Genomic DNA, 23,024 nt, shown 5'->3' with positions numbered 1-23,024 from the left:
TTGTGAAATGGGATTTTGCAGAGTCATGCATAATTCATTGATGTTGCATTCCAGAGCCACACACCACAGTACCGGATATACGGTACATACTGGAGTCGTTTTCTAGAATTGGCTAGCTATACAGATTCAGTGTGTCTGTCCTTTAAAGGGATAGTTCACCCAAATCTACCAGAAGCCTATAAGGAAAATGAGTGATACCATTTAGGGGAAATTTGGGGTGGCATGGAGAGTATAGCATAAACTCCTCCCACCAAAAACATGAAAAAAATTGTGAGCAGAGACATGGCCCCCATGCCAAGCCTAGGGAAAACCAGGCCACTCAGGCATGACAAGATGCACACCGATGAGCTCTCCGAGTCTTGAGAGCTCTGCACTTTAACTGTATCTATAAAAGGGAATTACACTTCTTCCACTTTTTCCATTAAGCCCAAATTGCCATTTAAGAGCAGTTTTTGTGCGTTTAACAAAAGGTGTCATAAAGTAAATAAAATAAAAATGAAAGGGATGAACCCATGTCGTTGCAGCAGCGGCGGCAGCACTCTTCTCTCCCTCCCCTACTCTCTCCTCGCTCCTTAATTGGCATGGGTAAAAATTCAGTTACTTGTTTATATTAACTGAAAATTTTTCATCTTTTAGTACCAAGCGACGAGTTGAAGATTATTCCCCCCACCGGATTTGTTTAATTTTTTTCCACATCTGCTTATTTTCAAGGTGTCACCGCGCCGAGTGCTTTCTCACCGGCAGGCCAGCAGCCCAGGGCTTGGATGGCCAGAGATATATTCTTTTTTAAACCCCCCTAACGGCGTAATTGTTATTAAGACGTTTCAGCCCTTGTTTTAACAGGCCTGAGAACCTGCAGATGTTGGCATCAGGCACCTCTGATTTAGTGGGGAAAAAACAGAGTGGCATTTTTTTCATTGTTTGACTCAATATGGAGAAGTTGCCCCTTTTGCGCCGGTTAAAAAGTGCCAGGGATGATATACAATTGCTGCTTTTAATTCAAACATTAGCTGTATTTTCCTCCGGGCCCCGAGGGCTCCTGAGTACCAGAACATTTTAAACTAAAGAAAGTGACAATCAACCTGCCCACCTCTTACCCCACCTCTTACCCCCTCCTCCCCTCAAGTTGCTCTGTGAGTTACAGTTAGGTTGCGGTGATTGCATACTGTAGCGCTCCGAATACGAATAGCATCAGCTTAAAAGAAAGCCTTAAATGGAAGGTATTTTTTAACCACACACGACCCTGGTAGTTATACCACTGTCTCTTACTTAAGTTTGTCACGTCGCAGTGTTTCAAACGGAGCAGACTTGCCTTGTTTTACTTAACATGATGTTTGATAAGGTCTCTCGACTTGTCACACAGACGAGTAGCCTAACTTGGAAAAAAATACCTCCGTCCGTCTTACAATTTCTAGGTCACCAGAGACTCTTTCTTACCACACTGAGCTCATTTCTCAACAGACTCTTTCTCGGTTCTCTTAATGGCCCCGCTGTGAAAAAGACTGACTTAGTCACTGTTCTAAACCACTGCTATTTGAACAAACAAAAACAATGTAAATCAATGCTAGGTTGCCTCTTAAAGATTGGGGTCAGAGATTTATTCATTGATGTCAATAAAGTTGAAGGTTTGTCTCCACACCTCTTTTAGGTCCTTATGGTAACAAATGATGTTCTCAATACCATACCTGGTTAAGTAAAGAATAAGTTGATGAATGAATCATTAATATGTCGATTGATTTGCCTATTACTGAGAAGCTTCAATCCCACACTGCCCTCTCTGTCTGCAGGTGGGCTGCAACAAGGTATACACCAGCACCTCCGATGTCATGACTCACGAGAACTTCCATAAGAAGAACGCCCAGCTGATCAACGATGGCTTTCAGAGGTTCCGCGCCACTGAGGATTGTGGGACGGTGGAGTGCCAATTCTACGGGCAGAAGACCACCCACTTCCACTGCAGGTCAGGAGATCAGAACAGGGTACCCCCCCATAATCGAGATAGAGATTGTATTTACAGGTGTCTCTTTTCACCAGGTCTCAACACTATTTGAGTTTAACTCACACCAGCCACTTTGTTTAATGTGTGCATCCATGATTGCCCAAAGAAATCGGAATCAATGTCTTTTTTTCATAGACTGCAGTTTGAATCTGCTTCATACTATGCGTTTGATGAGCTAGTAGGCTCCACATAAAAAATTGGATTGTAAGAAATGAGATTGAAATCGAAAACATGTTTGGTTTTGCCGAACAGTCATTTGGAATGGGTCCTTAGCTGGCACTGTTTAAAACACCTCTGGTAAGTTGTGAAAGCGATGATATCTCAATGGAGGTTTATTGTGTCACCTTCCTCCATTATGAAGTATTTTGATTATGTGGCTTCAATCCACGACTGCCTCAACTTTTCCACTGTACAGAAAAGGCCTTGTAACTTAGCATCTTAGGTGACATCTTTTGAACTTTTCTCCCTGCTTCCCTCCCTCCTTCCACAGGCGCCCGGGGTGCACCTTCACCTTCAAGAACAAGTGCGACATTGAGAAGCACAAGAGCTACCACATCAAGGATGACGCATATGCCAAGGATGGCTTCAAGAAGTTCTACAAGTATGAGGAGTGCAAATACGAGGGCTGTGTCTACAGCAAGGCCACCAACCACTTCCACTGCATCCGCTCAAGCTGCGGCTTCACCTTCACCTCCACCAGCCAGATGACCTCCCACAAGCGCAAGCACGAGCGCCGCCACATCCGCTCCTCAGGCGTGATGGCCCTCTCCTCTGGCGGCTCCTTCCTGATGCCCAAGGAGGAACCCGGAGACGAGTCGAGCAACGACGACCTCATGGACTTCTCGGCCATCAGCAGCAAGAACTCCAGTCTGAGCGCCTCGCCCACCACCCAGCAGTCGTCCAACGGTCCCGGCGCCCACTTGCTTGCCACACCCACCACGGTGATGTCGTCCTCCGGCGGTGGCCACAGCGGCCTCAAGCCCACCTCTTCGCTGCCGCACTCGGCACGCATGTCAAGCCTGCTATCCCAGGCGCTGCCCAGCAACATGCCTGTGGCACTGGCGCTGTCCAACAGTGCCCTCGCCAGCGTCAACAATCCCTTCTTCCCGCTCATGCCCCGGCTGCCCATGCAGCTGCCCCATTCGGCCGCCAGCCTGATCTCGGCCGTGTCGTCTGGCGCCCACTCCATGCCCACCGACTCACTGTCCCAGGGCGGCTGCTCCTCGGCGGGCAGCGATGGCGCCATGGCATCCACGCCGACCTCCTACGCCTCAGCCTCTTCCATCATGGAGAAGATCTCTGCTAGCAAGGGCCTCATATCCCCGATGATGGCCAGGCTGGCAGCAGCTGCCCTCAAGCCCTCTGGCAACCACCATGACACAGGTGGGTGTTTTTATAATGTTGTAGTGTCCCATGTGGCTCAATTGGTAGAGCGTGGTGCTTGCAACACCAGGGTTGTGGGTTCGAGTCCCACGGGTGGCCAGTTTGAAAAAAAGTATTAAAAAATGTATGTACTTACTCTAAGTTGCTCTGGTTAAGAGCATCTGCTACATGTCTAAAATGTGAATATTTTTTGTCTATGGTAAAGGAATGTGAGATGGCTCAACACATTATTACACAGCTTGTTGTAATAGTAGCAATGCTCTAGTGCAGTGTTTCCCAAAGGGTGCATTTTTTGGTTATTTTGGTTATTTGAATCAGCTGTGTAGTGCTAGGGCAAAAAACAAAACATGCATGCCTTGGGGTCCCCAAGACTGACTTTAGGAAATACTGCTCTAGCGTATGTCGGCCATATTTTTTTTGCTCTTTGCGTTTATACCTCTTTTCTGGGGGGGGTTGAGCTAGCTACTGCACAGTTCTGTAAAAGTATAAACACTTTGCTCCTCAAAAAGGGGTGTAGCTAGAGTCTGTCTTTCTTCACAACGTTTGTGGGGAAGACGCAACCCCCCCCCAACATTAGTGTGGAGTCACTCTACTGCAGCAAGGGCTAAAAGAGTGATCACTTAGGTCACCTAACCAATATCACTTGCCCACGGTGGATGAGAACGTAGCAGTCACAAACTGCTAGTTCCAGGCTTGAAGGGGCATACTGAAGGCGTGGTTCACTGCTCCACGCTTGTTATTGTGCCGATGGTTAGCTAGATACCTGCAATCCATTTGTAGATAAATGCGCTGACAGAGAGGAGAGTGGGCCCTGTAAAAGTCTCTTACGGCGTTCGGAGGGGGCTCCCGGGGCTTGTGTTGTACATGTTTCCTCATCATTGGTCTCTTATCTGTGCGTGCGCTCGTTCCGAGCAAATGGAGGTGGAATGAAATTAAGTTCAGAAATTGCAAGAACAAAACCCATTTTTTTCTCTTGCTCTCTCTCTCTCTCTCTCTCTCTCTCTCTCTCTCTCTCTCTCTCTCTCTCTCTCTCTCTCTCTCTCTCTCTCTCTCTCTCTCTCTCTCTCTCTCTCTCTCTCTCTCTCTCTCTCTACAAACTGATATAAAAACAGAAATCGCTCAGGCAGAAATGACTCAGCGCACCAGAGCATTCACAGAGAGGGTGTTTTTTTGCAGAATGCAAGAGCAGACACAGATACACACACAGGCACACACATGCACACAGGCACACACATACAATTTGGGCTCACAAACAACAACCTCATTGTCATGCATGCATACTCCAAAACACACACTCACACAGCCCAAGCACACATACACATACACACACACACATTCACACACTATTTGGGCTCGGACACAAACAACCACTACTCATTACAATAGTAGCAAAAACAGTAAATAAAGATGTCTAAAAGACAACAAAACAGTCTCACACTGTCACAACTAAGCAAAAAGAAGACGAGGATACAGGCCGAGCTGAGACTTTAGCAGGTGCGGTACAGACTGGAAAATTGGGCTAAGACAGGAGAGCGTCTCCGCATGCTGTTGGGCTGGAGGATTAGTTGCCTGGTGGTGTTGTTGGAGAAGGACGGGGCCCTGGGAGAGAGCAGGGCAGCTGCTCGGGGGAGGTGTGATCAGGTAGCACAGGCTGTCAGTCGGAGCTCCACCTCTGGGCCTCCAGGCAGCAGGTAACAGGGGGAGAGAGAGATTGAGAGAGAGAGGGCCTGACTGGGAAGGAGGGCCTCCTCAGATGGGGCTGTCTCCCCTTCCGTCTCTCCACTGCACCAGAACATGAGGGGAGCTCAGCACACACAGGGCTACGCGTTCACTTTTTTAAACAGCAGTAATAGAGAATATAGACGTTTTCAGAGGCACTTAGGTTGTTAGGTTTGATCTGAAGTTTAACTTATTGTTCGTAAAATATGTGTGAACAGGGCATTTCGGCTAAATTGAAGAGGAAGTGGTTATGGCTCACAGTGTCAAAAATGTTTGAGAAACTTTTTAGCGTGTGGCTATTTTTATATGGTTTTTTTGTGTGTTTTTACGGGGCCTATCTCTTCCGTGGTAAACTATGTATTATTTTTTTCATGGGTTCAGTATAGACTGCTTTTTATCAGTGTTTCTCACCAATTTACCCCTAAATGTTTTTTTGTTTTTTTTAAGATCCAGGCCTCTGAAGGGTTTACTAATTAAACACAGAGTGCAAATGATCTTGCACGACCTCTGTAACTTAGCCAGAGTAATTACATTGTGGTCGTTATTCCTGGAGAACATCCAGAAAAAAACACCACGTTGAAATCTACACATTTTCTTCCTCCTTTTTTTCATGACAAGAATCTTTGCCAAGATCTCTAAGCATTTTCTTTTGTTGATGAACATTCACTACTAACTTTTCTTTGATGTGATTAACTAAATGTCTATGTGTAGGTCATATATTCCTCCATATGATGTGCTCTCATCAGGTCTTTGACTTGATGTAATGTCCAATGACAATTTGTCTGGCTAGTTAATCACTGGGTTTCTTTTTTAGGGGAGTGACCTCACCCCAGCCACAAAACGGCCTCTCTTCGACCCCCTCCTCCTTGTTTCCCCATCCCCCCCCACCACCACGCCATTGTCAGCTTAAAAGGCTATGACACTGACACATCCCCATCTCCGTCCCTTAGCTTTGAGCTGACAAGGCCCAAGACTGGCTTTTCCACTCGCATTGCCTTTGATATGTCTCTGGGTCATTTTCTAGTCAGGGACGCTGGTTCCAACTTCCCACTCACATAGCTGCTTTCTTGCAGGGCACATAGTTGGCCCTCCCCGACCTTGCCCGTCACAATACGTCACTACCAGGCCCTGTTTCCTAAACAACATGGCCCCACACAATACCAATCACAGGCGATGCACTCACTCAGCACAAGGGCCTAAAAGTCCTTGCCAGGCACTCCTTCACTCTCATTCGTTCTTCTTTTTTGAAGAAAATAGCACTTACTGTCTACCAAAAGCCTGACTTTCTCTATATCGCCCGAGGAGAAATTAATATTTCAATCACTTGGGGATTGGGGGGGGGGGGGGACTCACCTTCCTGTCAGCAGTCTTTGCCCCCGCCCCTCTCGTCTTTATTTATTTATTTATCATGCCGTTGCTGTCCTCACTCACGACATCATCTGCTGAATACCTATTCAGAGGAGAATCCGATCTGGAGGTCACGCTATTTGAACTGATCTGATTGGCTGTCAGCTCCAATCTGACCGACATAGCCCTGTTCCTCTTGGGCATGCTCAGTTGGCATTGGCTGCCTGCCGTTGTCAGGCCAACAAGGACCAGGGAAGGAAGGAAGGGAAGGGAAGGAGGGCGGGGGGGAGGGCAATCGGAGACTGCCACTTTCTCTCAGCATTAGCATCCGACTTAATGACCAGTTAAGAGGCAGCCTAGCAAATGAGTTGTGACAAGTGCTGCTGAAAAAGGAGTATTTTCCCCTCATATCTCCTGCCTCTCAATCACCATTTAAAGGCCTTGACGGCCTGACATCATTTCGCAATAATTATCACTCTGAGTATTCTTTTCGGCTGGGACAGGAGTCAGATTGGATCTTGTCACAGGGTAATAATGCTGACCAACAATAACTTTGTTGTCGCTCTCTCTCTCTCTGGCTTCTCCTCAGGGAATGGGCTGGCTGGTTCTTCAGCGAGTCTGTTCAATCTGGTTCAAGTGAAGCAGGAGCCAGTCGACCATACCTCCGGGGCCTCCCAGGACTCCATCCAAGAGCACAGCCTGGACCTGAGCAAAAAAGACCACAGGTAGAGTCACAGGGACACACTCCTAAGGTTTACCCCTTAAAAAGCGGGTTTACTCTTAAAAAAAGTAGGTTTACTCCTAAATAAAACAGGTTTACTCCTAAATAAAACAGGTTTACTCCTAAATGAAGCAATGTTACTGTATGAGAGTTGGTGTGAGAGTACTTCATAGAAATGATGAAAGTGTGACTGCAGCTTTGCGAAGGGGATGCGATTTGTTCACTGACTCGTATTTCTGAAAGCAGTTTTGACCCCATTATGATTATTAATTTACTTTTTATTTTTTATTCCTCAAAAAGGACTATGTTATCTCAAATTGCATCTCAATATATGGCCTCCAACACGTTTCGCCATCTCTCACTGATCTCACACCTCGGATGTTGACATAAACCACAACTCCAATCTTCCCTGAAAATTTGTTTAAAAGCTGCGTTTTTGCTCTTCATTAAACATGCACACCCTCCTGTGATAAATAATAATATTTACTGTTCTTATGCAAATCTTGACTAAACATTGTTTATTTTCCTTGTTCCAGTAATGAATCAAACGGACACCCTGTACCGGGAAATACATCTCTTTTATCCTCGCTTATGAATAAGGTAAGATCCATCCATCAAACGCTTTTCATCCCCAAGACAAATTAGTGGGACGCACAGAGCCTCTGTTTGTTTTTTAATGTTTCACTGCTAATAAGATGAGTTTGTATCATTTACATTTTCCAGCCATTTTTCATGTGGTGTAATTCCACCGTACCTCTCACAAATTAATATAATGAACCAGGAGCTGGGTGCCATGCCAGATATATAGAGATGTTTGTTTTTTGATGAGCTGTTTTGAACTCGACATCCATTTTTTCCCCTCCTCCTTTCTCCTTTTTTCTTCCCCGGCTTCCTATCACTCTATATTTATTCATGGAGTTTGTAAATTATTTGATTAAAAACTCGGGGGGAGAGAAACAGTCACCCTCATTTTTTAAAAAGAGTAAATGTTTGCTGAGGGATATTTAAATGTGTGATTTTGTGAAGATTGAAATGGACATTGTTTTAATCATACATATTTTCTGACTAATACAAATGTGCGGGTGGTTCCCATTACCTTGATGATTTAAAGAGTTTTCTGGCTCCATTTCTTTGGCAAACTCACTCACACTACCGGCTAAGGGGGTTTTCTTGCCCTTCTGCTTGTATTGTTGTATCAGGAACACACTCAAACACACTCATGAGTGGTTTCGACAAAGAGGCCGTTGAGGCCTGACGGGAGAGGGGCTTGATGATCAGATGTCCTACAGCTCTCCCCTTCATGTAGGCCTTTTGGGGTCCCGTTCCGAGTCACCACATCACATAAAGCACAGTCGCTCACAGTGGACACTTGGCATGCGCACTTGGCCTGTGCTCAAGCAGAAGCCGGCTGTTTGTAAACTCGGCTGAGCTTCCGCTCTGCCAAAGTGTGTGTGTGTGTGCGTGTTTGTTCGCGTGAGATTGTGTGTGTATGTGTTTGCACGCCTGTGTGTGTGTGCGTGTACCTATGTGTGTGTGTGTGTGTGTGTGTGTGTGTGTGTGTGTGTGTGTGTGTGTGTGTGTGTGTGTGTGTGTGTGTGTGTGTGTGTAGGCCCGCGCTCAGCTAACACTGCCGCCGGTGGTGCTTTATATGCTGTGTGTTTTGCAGATGAATGCCGGCTTCTTCAGTGCCCTGAACCTGAAGACGGAGATGGAGATCGGCCAAGGGGCCGACACCTCAGAGGCAGCACAGTACCTGAGCCGCATCATGAAGAGGCCCATGCCAGACAAACCAAGCGAGCTCTGGAGGACATATCTGCGCAGGTACTTGAAGAGCTCAAATATAATGCTTCAGAGGGGTAAAATGTCGTTGTATTTCTTTAATTATTTTCCCCTTTTTTTATTATTTATACTAATTGTATATCTTCTCTGTTTTGTTGCTGGGTGCAGGTTTGACACGGAGGACTTCTGCGAGGCTCAGTGTGACTTCCTGCAGAAGGTCCACTTCCATTGTGTAGTGGAGGACTGCGGGGCGCTCTTCAGCACGATGGACGGAGCCATTAAACACGCCAAGTGAGTGTGGTGGCACTGCACCAGAAGACTAGTCCAAGTGATACACTGTGCCATAGGCATGTTTCTTCTGATCAGCCATAGGGCTCATCAAATCAAATCAAATGTATTTATATAGCCCTTTGTATATCAGCTGATATCTAAAAGTGCTGTACAGAAACCCAGCCTATAGCCCCAAACAGCAAGCAATGCAGGTGTAGAAGCACGTTGGCTAGGAAAACCTCCCTAGAAAAGGCCAAAACCTAGGAAGAAACCTTGAGAGGAACCAGGCTATGAGGGGTGGCCAGTCCTCTTCTGGCTGTGCCAGGTTGAGATTATAATAGAACATGGCCAAGATGTTCAAATGTTCATAAATGACCAGCATGGTCAAATGATATTAATCACAGGCAGAACAGTTGAAACTGGAGCAGCAGCACGGCCAGGTGGACTGGGGACAGAAAGGAGTCATCATGCCAGGTAGTCCTGAGGCATGGTCATAGGGCTCAGGAACTCAGAGAGAGAGAAAGAAAGAGAGAATTAGAGAGAGCATACTTAAATTCACACAAGACACCGGATAAGACTGGAGAAGTACTCCAGATATAACAAACTGACCCTAGCCCCCCGACACATAAACTACTGCAGCATAAATACTGGAGGCTGAGACAGGAAGGTTCAGGAGACACTGTGGCCCCATCCGATGATACCCCCGGACAGGGCCAAACAGGAAGGATATAACCCCACCCACTTTGCCAAAGCACAGCCCCCACAACACTAGGGGGATATCTTCAACCACCAACTTACCATCCTGAGACAAGGCAGAGTATAGCCCACAAAGATCTCCGCCACGGCACAACCCAAGGGGGGGCGCCAACCCAGACAGGAAGATCACATCAGTGACTCAACCCACTCAAGTGACGCACCCCTCCTAGGGACGGCATGAAAGAGCACCACTAAGCCATTGACTCAGCCCTCTGTAATCGCAAAGAATCCCAGTGGAAAGAGGGGAACCGGCCAGGCAGAGACAGCAAGGGCGGTTCGTTGCTCCAGAGCCTTTCCGTTCACCTTCACACTCCTGAGCTAGACTACACTCAATTATATGACCTACTGATGAGATGAGTCTTCAGTAAAGGTTGAGACTGAGTTTGCGTCTCTCACATGGGTAGGCAGACCATTCCATATAAATGGAGCACTATAGGAGAAAGCCCTGCCTCCAGCTGTTTGCTTAGAAATTCTAGGGACAATTAGGAGGTCTGCGTCTTGTGACCGTAGCGTCTCATGCATCTCAACGGTCAACCCAACCCATGTTGATACAATAAAAGAAGCATACTGTATATTTAATAATGAGGCAAATGTATTTAATCATGATGATCATTATAGTATTGGTTGTTTACGTTTATTACAGTCCATTGTGTAAAAGCAATTTTGCTTAGAAAGCTTTATACAAGTGTTAAGCCGATGATTTGAGTCGATGACTGAATGAAAGATCTGACTTAGTGTGTCCCCACCATGTCCATCTGTTCAGCTTCCACCTACGAGCCACGCTGAAGGTGAAATCAGAGCCTCACTTCAACAAAGTCAAGGACTGCGGCGACGGAGCATCCCACCAGTCCACCGCCCCTGTTTCCATGGCTAACAACCCCGCCATGGACGTGGCCAACATGTCATCATCGTCAGGCGGCGGCTATGGCTCCTCCCCCTCACTGCTGGCATGGAAGCAGCTGACGGGCAGCATCCCACAGCTCAATGCCTCCATGCCTCACCTGCCTGCCAATTCGCCGCTGGCCACCACCTCTCTGGAGAACGCCAAGCCACAGGTCAAACCGGGCTTCCTGCAGTTCCAGGACAAGTAAGGGGCCGTGAGACTTGCAAATAACACGCATGAAACACTTTGACTTGAGCACCTTTATTGAACACGTTCAGGCAAAATCACTGACCACTGACATGACAAGTTGTATTTTCATTAGGCTACACAAAAAATACAATTATAATATGAAAGATAGTTTTAAGAATCGTAGGTTTAAGCAAGGTTGTCATGACCTGTCATGGCAATATACTTTAAATGAAATGTTATAGATGTGTGGATTTGGATATTCTTGGACATTGGAGATCCTGTATTCCAGGGCTATTCAATTACCAGCCCTTGAGTGCCAAAGTACGGCTGGTGTTCCTATCTACCTGGTAGTTAATTCATCTGGTATAACTAATAATGATATATTTGATTGGTCAGAGAGTCCACTCCCCTGGCGTCCCAGGTCCCTGATTAGACGGACAGAATGAAAACCAGAAGCATTTCATCCCTCCATGACCGCAGTACAGAAGCCCTGTCCTATTTCTGTTTAGAAAAAGGTATTGAACATACCCCCCTTTCTTTTATGTTTTTTGTTCATACAGTGACCCTTGCCTGGCCACTGACTGTAAGTACTCCAACAAGGTCCACTTCCACTGTCTCTTCGGGAACTGCAAGTACGTCTGCAAGACCTCGGGGAAGGCCGAATCCCACTGCTTGGACCACATCAACCCTAACAACCACCTGGTCAACGTTCGAGACCAGTTCTCCTACTTCTCCCTCCAGTGTCTATGTCCCAACCAGGTAGGTCCCCACCTTCCCTCTCCAAGCACCAGCAAATGACTGTCATATCATCAAGTTTTCTAACCATGAAGTATACAATCTATTAGACCTGTATTTGAGGTGATTTAACTCCAGTCTTTCAGAACCGCTCCTCGTCTGTCTTCTGTCTGCTGGGAGACGACAGTCGACTCACCCCGTAATGTCTGTTTATATGTCAATGATGTCATTTTGACTGCCGCATTCTCCCCTCAGAAAAGGCCAATTTAGCTGATATTACCTAATAAATCATTGTCAGCCGCACAATAAACAAGGCTGTCTTGAATAGGGCAAAATTTGGCAAATGTTTCTCAAATTAAACCCCTTAATGGAGGCTCCTGTCTGCCTCTCGTGAGCCAATATTTGGAGGATTTGGAGGATTTGATTTCATTAATAATGTGTCTAAAATCATCCTCTCACTTAGCCCCCCCTCCCATATCCACCTCCTCCCCTCCCTCCCTCCCCCTACCCACCTGAACTGAGATAATCCTATATAGCCTGGCTCCTATGTGGGACACAGGCCAGAAACAGATAGTGGTGTGGCGACAAGTTTAAAAAAGGGAGGGGTGGGTAAGAGAGTATTTGATAGACCGATCCTTCCAAATGTACAAGGGGGTAGTTGGTGTCAAGGTGTGAATTGTTGGTAGAGTAAACTAGATGTCCATTTGAGCAGTCAGCAGCACCCCAACATCTGTTTATTGTAGGACCTGCGGTAACTATAAATACATACAAATAGGGAAACCGAAGATCCGTTGATCAGACATCAGAACAGAAACGGGTTGGGAATTCAGCAAGCTTATCTCGCAACATTTTGTTCTGTAGTTTGTATCCACAAGTCAAGTCGATCAGCAGCAACTTAGGTTTAAAGTCATTGTTCTAGCCGGTTTCCCAGTCTTACATTAGGATGACCGCCCCTCTGCCTCTCTGCCTTCCTTCCTCCAGCACTGTGAGTTCAGAATGAGGGGCCATTACCACTGTCTGCGATCCGGCTGCTACTTTGTCACCAACATCACCACCAAGCTTCCCTGGCATGTCAAGAAGCATGAGAAGGCAGAGAGACGCGCCGCCAATGGCTTCAAATACTTCACCAAGAGAGAGGAGTGTGGCAGGCTAGGTAAGCTTTCAATTTAAACGAGTCTCTTTTTCTCTGTCTCTTTGTCTCTCACTCTCTCACTCCCTCTTTCTCTTTCTCATTCTCACTGCTCGGCCAGTGAGAGATGTAAGGGTTAAGGGTGTGAAATCAAGAGAGATGTAGTGATGTTTCCACATTGATTTTCTGTGGACGCTCCGAGCAGATATTCTCTCTATACGCCTCAACTGTCACAGAGAGAGCTGCTCCCAATCCTGGCAAACACGTTGTCACGCTATCACAGAGCAATTCACATGGCATAAAACAAGTCTGGCTATCACAGAGCAATTCACATGGCATAAAACAAGTCTGGCTATCACAGAGCAATTCACATGGCATAAAACAAGTCTGGCTATCACAGAGCAATTCACATGGCATAAAACAAGTCTGGCTATCACAGAGCAATGCACATGGCATAAAACAAGTCTGGCTCGTACTCAACTTTTTATGGAATGTTTTGCATAGGCACTATGAATGTGAAACCTTATTTTCCTAGTGATTACATTGTCGGCGCTGTAACATATATATTTGTTGCTTTCTTTCTCATATAACTTAAATGTCTGGCTATATGTTATACTAGACTTGAATGTATATGTATATATTTATAAGGGACAAACCCACTAAGGTTCTTTAAAAAAAAAAAGAAATCTTGTCAGAAATGAGCGATTACATACTTGTTTGTGTTTGCTGTGTACTTTTCTCAGTCACCCCTCATCATCATTCCCAAATCATTTTAAAAGTCTTCTCTTATTTCTGGCTGTTCTAAAAAGTTATTCTGAACACAAATGAAAAAGACAAAAAAGGAATTAGTGTCCTCTATCCTGATCAGCCCCGTTGTATTGTTTTGTATTTTAAAGGTAAAAGGGATCACTAAAGCAAGCACTCAAGTTATAAAACATTTATGGGTTTGGTGGTATCCATGGCAGCAACATTCAACTGAACACGGCCGATTAAGTTACCTGGAAGGGTCTCATAAAGGCCCTGAATGTCAGTGGCTACAGTTATTGACTCAACTTTGCATGGTTAAAGTACATGTGCAGTGTTACTGTGTACAAAAGCTATTGTTTCGTGCACCTGGTCCCATGGTTACTGACATGCTAGCACCTGCCCAGCATTTTGCTCTTTCAATTATTTCTGCCTGCTTTTATATAATGATATTTGGAGGAGCCGACGTTTAACTTGAAATCATGAAGCAATTTGAAAATGGCTCCCTAAAAGTGAGGAAAAGAATAAAAGAGGAAGAATCCAACAACAACACAACAGTGCCATGGCACAAAAAAAATGAAAAGACGACAATGGCTCGATTTTGAAAAATGAATTTAATATGGGAATAATTGTATATTTACTTTGGTTTGCAGGGGTGTGTGCATTATTGGCCTACACTGCATAGGATAATGTATTTATGTAAATTCCTAATTGAATAAAGGATGTCACTGTAATAAAAGAGCTCCACAGGTTTAGTCCACGGCAGCCTAGACCGGCTCAGTGTGACACTGGAGTCATCTAATCTAATATGCCTCCTACATATACGGTTGTTTTTGTCCCTGTTATGTCATGATGCTGTATCTAAACCAAAGTAGAGCTTCTTAAAGACAGGATTTTACCAGGTTTTCAGAGCTAGTTAGAGGACATCATTAAATGGACACTTACACTTCACATTGTACAATAACTGACATTTACAGCTGCTTTGAATTGTAGTTTGGGCGAATCTCTGAAATGTGCCAGGCAATACCAAATTCATATGTGAAAACATCACATTTCTCACGTAGCATTGAGTTAAACTCTGTGAAAACGTCATATGTAACAAATAATAAAAAGTTGATTTCTTCACCTTGTGATAGAAACCGTGTCATTGTCTCTTTGCAGGCTGCAAGTACAACCAGGTGAACAGTCACTTCCACTGCATCCGCGAGAGCTGCCAGTTCTCCTTCCTGCTCAAGCACCAGATGACCTCGCACTCCCGCAAACACATGAGGAGAATGCTGGGAAAGAACTTTGACAGGGTTCCATCCCAGGTAACGAAAAGTGTGTGTGTGTGTGTGTGTGTGTGTGTGTGTGTGTGTGTGTGTGTGTGTGTGTGTGTGTGTGTGTGTGTGTGTGTGTGTGTGTGTGTGTGTGTGTGTGTGTGTGTGTGTGTGTGTGTGTGTGTGTGTGTGTGTGTGTGTGTGTGTGTGTTCTGAACAGTGCAATTATTAAGACAAATATGTGGGGAGTTTCCATAGAACCATTGCCGGTGATAGTTTGCATATTGAAAGTATGCAAAAACACGCAGTTCCTCACACACCCTTTCACTGAAAAATGTGACTGTGGCAGATCATGTCATAAGGTTTTGGGTTTTATAATTTTCCATTGTGCTTCCTGATTCCTGAGTCAGATGCATGGATCATGAGTAATGAACACCTTTGGTGACACTGTGCATGTTTCATTTGTTTTAACCTTCATGTTACAGTGTATCTATGGGATTTTCCGCTAATATGCTGTCGTTCTCAAAAAAAGTATCATGGAGGTACATTTTTTCCACTGAAAGTGTCTCTAAAGAACTGTGTTTTTACATACTTGCAATATGCAAACCACCGCCAGCAATGTCATTGTTAAATCAGTACTCTATGGTGATGTAGTGCCAGTATACGTATGCCTGACAGTTGGTGCCCCATGAGAGAATATCTTACATAAATGAGGAATCCCTACATTTAAATATGTCAATAAATATAATGTTTAAAAAAGAAGAATCCAGTGTGACGAACATTCCCTACAATATGTACTCCCCCCTGTGTGGTCCTCTATAGTTGGTGTCTCATGGCCAGAGGGCCGATGACATGCAGCACTTGTCGGGCATGGGCTCAGGCCTCATGGGCAGCCACCCGGGGATGACCCATGGGTTCTCCAGCATGATGGACGAGACGGATGACTACATGGACTACATGGGCGGGGGCAGCCCCCTGTGCCTTTCCTCTGAGTCCTCCAATCAGGACCGCAGTTGCAGCAGCACCCCCGTGGGCAATGAAAGCTCCCCAGCAGGTGAGTTGAGGAGCGGAGGCAGGATATAGAGGCTAGGGTTAGCCAGACTGGTTGAGGAGTGAGTATTAACATTGTGGCCATAGCAACTTGCATACAAATGCATACTGTAGAGTTGATAACAAGAAAAACAATGGATTTATGGACGGTGTTGCTTAGTGAAATGATGGCGATATTGTTTAATTTCAGTGAAAAGTAAATTGTCTATCAAGTTCTATTAAAGAAGCAAGTAAAACTTGGTTATGAAGTTAGAATAAAGTAGTGTGTTTGTATTGTAAATCCAGCATCATTTACAGTACCATTAGAACTCACAGGACACAGCCATGTCAATTCATGTCCATGTCTCATCAAAATCATAATTTCCTGATTTTGTAGTGGATTCTATTTTTACAACAAAGAAAATGTAACAATAGGAAGAGTGGGAAACCAATAAAAATCCATAAAGTAACTGTTCTCTTATTCGGAGGCCATTTATTTTCCATTATTCATTTTCTACAGTAATAACTTATGGCAATGTAAGTTTGATATAGTAGACTACATTTCCCTTTTACCTGAAAGCTATCCCTGTGGCAAAAACTTCTCAGATTCTCTGCTTTTCAAAATCTGATCTTGCCTTCATCAAATGAGTTTCACATTTCCATTATTTTGTGTCAAATGTTATCCACCATTTTCATCATTGTTGCTTTGGCTGGTGTTTGCTTTCTTGATTCGGCTTCATTTTGTATCATTCTCTTATCTTTTCCCTTTTTCCCTTCCTTCCCCGTGTGTTTGAATGGGTCTGTGTGTGTTTGAATGGGTCTGTGTGTGTTTGAATGGGTCTGTGTGTGTTTGAATGGGTCTGTGTGTGTTTGAATGGGTCTGTGTATGTTTGCGTCTACCCGTCTGTCTGTTTCCCTTCCTGTCTTTCTACACTTCCTGGTCATCCTGTCTTTCCAGGACCAGGCTGCCCGGTCACTACTGCTCCCTCTACCCCCGCTGACACTAGCACTCCCCAAAACGCACCTCCTCCACCACCTCCTCCTCAGCCTGGACTTCAGTCTCAGGCTCCATCTTTCCCTCCTGCCCTCCTCCGACCTCCTCTTCCCTCGCTCCCATATCTCGTCTCTCCATCCTGTCTGTCATACTCTCTGCTCAGCGCCTCTCTCGGAGCCACTCGGAGTGTTGTCATGCCAACCAACACACCAGCTTTCAGCCCCATCATTGCCACTCCGTCTCCGGTTAAAAATGACGTCCCTATAGTGCAGGATGCTGCAGGTACTTATCCCGACGCAAACCAACATTGTAGCTGTCAGTGTCAATTGGTGTAGATGTAGTCTACTTCAGTGTGTACTTGTTTGATCCAGTATGACTTTTCAAAATGGTTGTTGAAGCACGAAAGAAAGTCAATGGGGAAAGTCACCATACAAACATTATTTGGGAAAACTGTGAAAAAGTGAACATTTGGGAAAACATCTGTAAGTTAGCCTGAAAAAGTCTGGATATACGGTCTAGATGAGACATAGAAACGTTTTTGTTTGCTTAATCTTTATTTTCCATTTGAGCCATTCCCTTATTCTCATGGAGCTTGGTCTTACATCTCCATTACACGCAGGTTATGCACAGTGTCCCCCTTTGGTATTTACAAGGCTGTGGAAACTGCACTGTAAATTCAGCACCTGTAGTCCAAAGCCGTGGCCTTGTTTAGCTTCCATTAATGGGCAGCGCATCAGCCGCCTCTTATTTTAATCGTGCCCCCACTTTTATCGAGGCCCCTGCTTCCTGTCGAGCCGAACAGGGATCACATCATTAGCAGTGACTCCAGGGGACTCGGCAAGGTAGGCTACCCCTCGTAAACCAAAGGCAGATAAGAGGGGCCGCCAAGATCCACATCTCTGCCACTGTTTGGAGGCTGTAGACACCCAGTAAAAATGTCAAGTACCGATTAGCAGCAAAGTCAATCTATCATTTAACCCACCCCCCTTCCCTTCTTCTTATTCAATAATTTGTAAAGACAAAACAATATACAATTGGGAATGTAGGACAGCCTCTCAGAAATTCCATAAATGAAGATCTCCCCTTGGCCCAGCTTGTTTAGTGTGCTGTACCACTAAAAGTTGATCAGTTGTGGAGTCCTAATGTTCTTTCCTCTCTCTGTAGGCAACACCATCTCCATCCCTACGGCCACCGGCGCCAAGAAACGCTTCTGGATCATCGAGGACATGTCCCCCTTCGGCAAGCGGCGTAAGACGGCTTCTGCTCGCAAAATGCTGGACGAGGGCATGATGCTAGAGGGCTTCCGCCGTTATGATCTGTACGAGGACTGCAAGGACTCCGGCTGCCAGTTCTCTCTGAAGGTGACCCACTACCACTGCACCCGCGAGAACTGCGGCTATAAGTTCTGCGGCCGCACACACATGTACAAGCATGCGCAGCACCACGACCGCGTGGACAACCTGGTCCTGGACGACTTCAAGCGTTTCAAGTCATCGCTCAGCTGCAACTTCTCCGACTGCCAGTTCTCCGGCAACAGCACCCACTTCCACTGCCTGCGCTGCAGCTTCCGTTGCACGGACAGCACCAAGGTGACTGCCCACCGCAAACACCATGGCAAGCAAGATGTGATCAGCGCCGCTGGCTTCTGCCAGTTTAGCTCCAGCGCTGACTGCGAGGTTGCCGACTGCAAATACAAGCTCAAGTGCTCACACTTTCACTGCACCTACCCCGAGTGCAAGCACACTGTAGTCGGTATGTCCCAGATGGACTCCCACAAGCGCAAGCATGAGAAGCAGGAGCGCGGCGAGCTGCCGTCGGTGTCTCCCCGTCAGGAGGGGGCGCACCACATGACTGGAGGAGTGTCCGCGGTGCCCCACGCCTCCATGGGCCTTCTTCCAGCCTCGCCTGGTGGCCTCCCAGGACTCTCCCACCACCACCATCATCACCATAACAACAACAACCATGCCCCCTCCATGCTCTACCCCCCAGCCAGCGTGGCATCTGACTACAACCACCCCTATCCAAACTCCTTGGTCAGTCTGGACAGCTCCCTCAACCTGGGCACCGACACCAGCAGCTCCCTGTTCTTCCTGAAGAACGCCGCTGGCCTGGGCCTCAATGACTCGTTGGACCTGAGCAAAAAGATGCAGCATCACCATGACCCGAGCCTGACCATGGCTGCTGGGCCCAACCCCATGCCACCGCTGGGCTTGCCCGCTCCTCAGGATGACACCACGGGAACATCGGGCGACCCCGAAGATGACCAGTCACCCGAGGAAGAGGCCAATGCAGAGGAAGATGAGGAGGATGAGGATGAGGCGGAGGAGGATCTGAACACTGACTCGTACGAAGATTCGATGCCACAGCCCGACGGCGACAACAAGGACAATGACGAGAGTTTTGACGCTTCTTTAAACCACACTGACACTTCCCAACTGGAAAAGCAAGAGGCCGACCCATGAAAGATACTCTGACACTGAAGAAGAAGTATCCTGTATACTATGAACAAACAAATTAAAGTGGCCTCATTTATCAAGGTTAGAGACACTGCAGATGACAACAAGAAGACAAAACAACAACAACAACAACAAGAAATTATGGCCCAAAATGATTTATGATGATGTTTACAAGATGACCAACAATAGAAATTAAATTATGCATAAAAAAATGAACAGAGAAACAAACAAATTAGGCCCTGTTTTACACGTGGGGCAGCAATGTAAACATTTTACTACACAGCAGTCTTTTTGTGTGCGTGCATGTTTGACTTTTAATTTATTTTACTTTTATTTTTAACCTTTTTTGTGCGTGGAAAAAAACGATAAGAAAAAAAAATCTCTATATAACTATATACGTAAGTGTGTGTGAACTTTTCTATACAAAGGAAATGACTGGTGCAGTCTTTACATGAGCTGCAGGACCCTTGTTAACAATGAAAGGGAAAGACATCACTGTTAAATTACATTAAGGAAAAGTTCTAAAGCAGAATGTGTTTGAACATTTGATCCTATTTCTGTATTAATATTATTATTATTACTATTATTATTATAATTATTACTACATTAAGTGCAGGGGTCTGCATTAGTGTTTTGGCTTGTACCCTTCTCTCTTCATCCTTTGCAAGGTTCTTTTACGTTCTCAATGTACATTTTCAAATAGAAGTGACCAGTGACTGTGTCCTCAGTCTCAACTGCAGATGGGCATAGATCTCTGAGCGAGCATTGCTCTGTGTATGCAGCTACCTGGGAAATTATGTTAAATTCTCACCAAAATCAAGCTTGTGGACTTGCAATTGTAACCCTTACCCCCTGCCGAGGAACCTATTAAGTTTGCATTTGGATAGTGCACTTTTATATAAACGATGATAGATATTCAAACATATTTTTGTTACCATATGCATCATTGCATTACGATTGCGTTATACTTGCATAGTAAAATCAGACGGCTCGGAATATTGATTTAGAACTAGGCGAGGAACCATCATGACTAACTAGCTGGGGGTCTGAATGAACTGACCAGAGGAAAAGATGAGTCACTCAGATGCAATGAGGAATGACAGAGGTAGCGTCAGGGAGTGTTTGTTTGAAATGTACAGACAGAAAGCAAAATGTGTCAATGTTGGACATTTTGTTTTCCATTCACTATGGCTGTGGTTTAGCGCCTATTGTAACGGTTTTATTTAATATTTATGTGACCTTGCAATGAGACATTTTTAGGGTGTTCTAGCACTTTTTTAGATTTATCTTCAGAAAAAATATGGCATGCATCTTTTAACAGGGAATTTGCTTTAAGATGTCGTTTTAGTTCACTTTGCTTTGATGCACAAATAGTTGTTAAGTGTGACAAAGAACTGTTGTTCTGTGTTTTATTTAAAGTAAGGACTGATTTGATTTGCTTCTGTGATTGGAGGATTTAAATATGAAATGGGCATGCCCGAGTTATGGTGGCCTAATAACGACACTAATAAGAAGAACTGTGATTTCAATTAATTATTAAAAACATGACAATGCTCAGATACTGTAGTACTAAATTATCACACAAAACACGTTAGTCTAACCTATCTTCAGGTTTACTGGGGGGTGAAAATTGTTATGATGAATTATTTCTTGAATATGGCTTTGGAAAAAAATAATCATAATATAGGGAATTATGTGTGTAGATTGTTATCCACAAAATATTGTTTAGAGAAGAAAAAAGGTTGTACAGTATTTTCTTCTGTAAAAAGACTATATATGAACAAAATGCTCTTTGATGAACAGCTTCCTTTAAAAAGAAAACAATTAAAGGAGAAATGAATAATAAAAAGTCAAACATTGAAATAACCCCACTATAGTTTGCTTGTGTGTGTGTGACCTTTTTTTAAATATAATTTTTCTCCCCCCCTTAGATTTCTAGAGGAAGTCAGTAAACATTGTTAGGACCCTTGCCACACTGTAGCACTGAAGGCAGTAAGGGGATTCCGTTTTTTACCTTGACATTTTCAAAGCTAATACAAAAAAAGAACACTGATTTAGACCTACTAATGGATGTTTCTGGTTTATTTAACACTTTGTTTTATTCATTTTTCTGTTTGTCATTTTTGTGTGTGCTTGTAGTTTTTCCTTAATTTGATATTTTCTTTGACATTTTACTTTGCTGTGGGCATACGTGCCTCTCTCACGGACTCAAATGCAAGGCAGTGCATCACTTTTTATTTATTTTAGTTTTTCTGACAACATTTTGGGAATAGCTATTGGGCTGGAAGATATTGTGCACTTGAATACAGTTTATGTGTGTGCCTGTGTGTGTGTACAATAGCAGGATTTGTAAAAAGTTGAAAATAAAGAAACCATAATTATTATAACGATACATATGTTCTGCTTAGTAGTGCTGTAGCCCGATGACGTCTGGGGTCATGTGTTGAGGGGGAAGTCCCAAAATACTGACACTATCAAAACCTCATGGGGAGAGAGACTAACCCATATAAGGTAGCTGGAGCAAGTCATGAGGGCAGAGAACTGGTCTCTCGTTCTGTGATAATACTTAGTGTCTGGCTAGTCTCTCTCCCCCCGGATAGAGACCGCTAATAGCAGAGAGACCTGTGGAACTGCTCTGGTCGCTTAGAGCTACAAAGCCTCGCTTCATGTGACCTTTCCTCGTTCTATTCTTCCAAATGCTTTTGTCCCAGTAGACATTGAAGTAAAAGTTTGTCCCAATAGACATTCAAGTGAAATATCTGCATCGTTGCAGATAGCAGAGAATCAACAATATTTGTTGTCAGGCCGCCCAATGAGGGCTCGCCTCTGGTCAGAGAGGAACCAATCAGAACCAATACAATTCAGAGTTTGAAATGGGAATAGTCTGGGGATGAAAGGAGAAATTTGCTGGTGCCAACAAGATGGGTCTCTGTGTCTCTTCACGAAAGGAGTACACTTTTAGTTTCTGGTGGGGTTTTTTCTTTGTGAGCTTTGTGCTGTTAGGTCCCTTCCTCTCGTTCAGTGACACACAATGACCAGCGCACCGCTCTGGTGGTGTCTGTCCTCCCTCAGCCTACAGCTGTTGCCGTCTCTCCTCCTCCTCTTCCTTGTGATGTTTCTTTAAATAAAAAACGGGTAAAGGCATCACCATCTGTCAGCCAGCTGGCATCCTGTATATAATCTACGAGAAGGAAAAAAATAAACATGAAAATTATATTACACAAAAACCAGACGGAAACAACCTCCAAAATCCTACATAGGCTGCTGCTGAAACGACAGATTGCTTTACCGTTTTAATTAACGGGGAAAAAGATGACATGAAAACAGAGAGAAAAACTAAATGAGATGTATTTTCTCTGTTGCGTAATAATGTACTCAAAAAGCAGTGTACTACTACGGCTTGGTGACAGACAAATAGAGAAAAGTTGTCAAATATTTTGCACTCCAGGACTAAAAGCCATCTCTAGCTCATTTTCTTTTTGGTTTTATTTCACAACCACACAGGGAGACAAATCAGACATTTTGTATGAAAAGTAGACAGTGAAGTTAATGGAAAAGTATTTTAAATTACTTGAATTTGCTGCCCTCTGCACTGGTGTTCATCACTGCATATTTACCACTTTGATTTAGTG

The 23,024-nt window shown here is 44.7% G+C and overlaps 1 protein-coding gene across 8 annotated transcripts in view; it reads left to right on the top strand.

The window, feature by feature from the left end:
* Nucleotides 1-21,784, top strand: part of casz1 (castor zinc finger 1) — a 259,395-nt gene extending 237,611 nt beyond the window's left edge. For 5 of the 8 annotated variants that reach the window (XM_046343850.1, XM_046343848.1, XM_046343851.1 and 2 more), the window contains 13 exons: nt 1,788-1,960; nt 2,490-3,382; nt 7,038-7,173; nt 7,706-7,769; nt 8,836-8,990; nt 9,117-9,239; nt 10,738-11,061; nt 11,598-11,805; nt 12,763-12,934; nt 14,816-14,964; nt 15,736-15,967; nt 16,901-17,218; nt 18,101-21,784. In XM_046343850.1, the coding sequence (XP_046199806.1) occupies nt 1,788-1,960; nt 2,490-3,382; nt 7,038-7,173; nt 7,706-7,769; nt 8,836-8,990; nt 9,117-9,239; nt 10,738-11,061; nt 11,598-11,805; nt 12,763-12,934; nt 14,816-14,964; nt 15,736-15,967; nt 16,901-17,218; nt 18,101-19,398 (4,245 nt within the window). In that variant the 3' untranslated portion in view covers nt 19,399-21,784. The remainder of the gene's footprint in view (nt 1-1,787; nt 1,961-2,489; nt 3,383-7,037; nt 7,174-7,705; nt 7,770-8,835; nt 8,991-9,116; nt 9,240-10,737; nt 11,062-11,597; nt 11,806-12,762; nt 12,935-14,815; nt 14,965-15,735; nt 15,968-16,900; nt 17,219-18,100) is intronic. The other 3 variants (XM_046343847.1, XM_046343852.1, XM_046343853.1) reach the window with 3 other exon arrangements.
* The last annotated feature ends 1,240 nt before the right edge of the window (nt 21,785-23,024 follow it).

The sequence above is a fragment of the Oncorhynchus gorbuscha genome, linkage group LG03, assembly GCF_021184085.1.
Source record: "Oncorhynchus gorbuscha isolate QuinsamMale2020 ecotype Even-year linkage group LG03, OgorEven_v1.0, whole genome shotgun sequence".
NCBI lineage: Eukaryota > Metazoa > Chordata > Actinopteri > Salmoniformes > Salmonidae > Oncorhynchus > Oncorhynchus gorbuscha.
The sequence above is the reverse complement of the archived record's forward strand: the minus strand, read 5'-3'. Positions and strand labels throughout refer to the sequence as shown.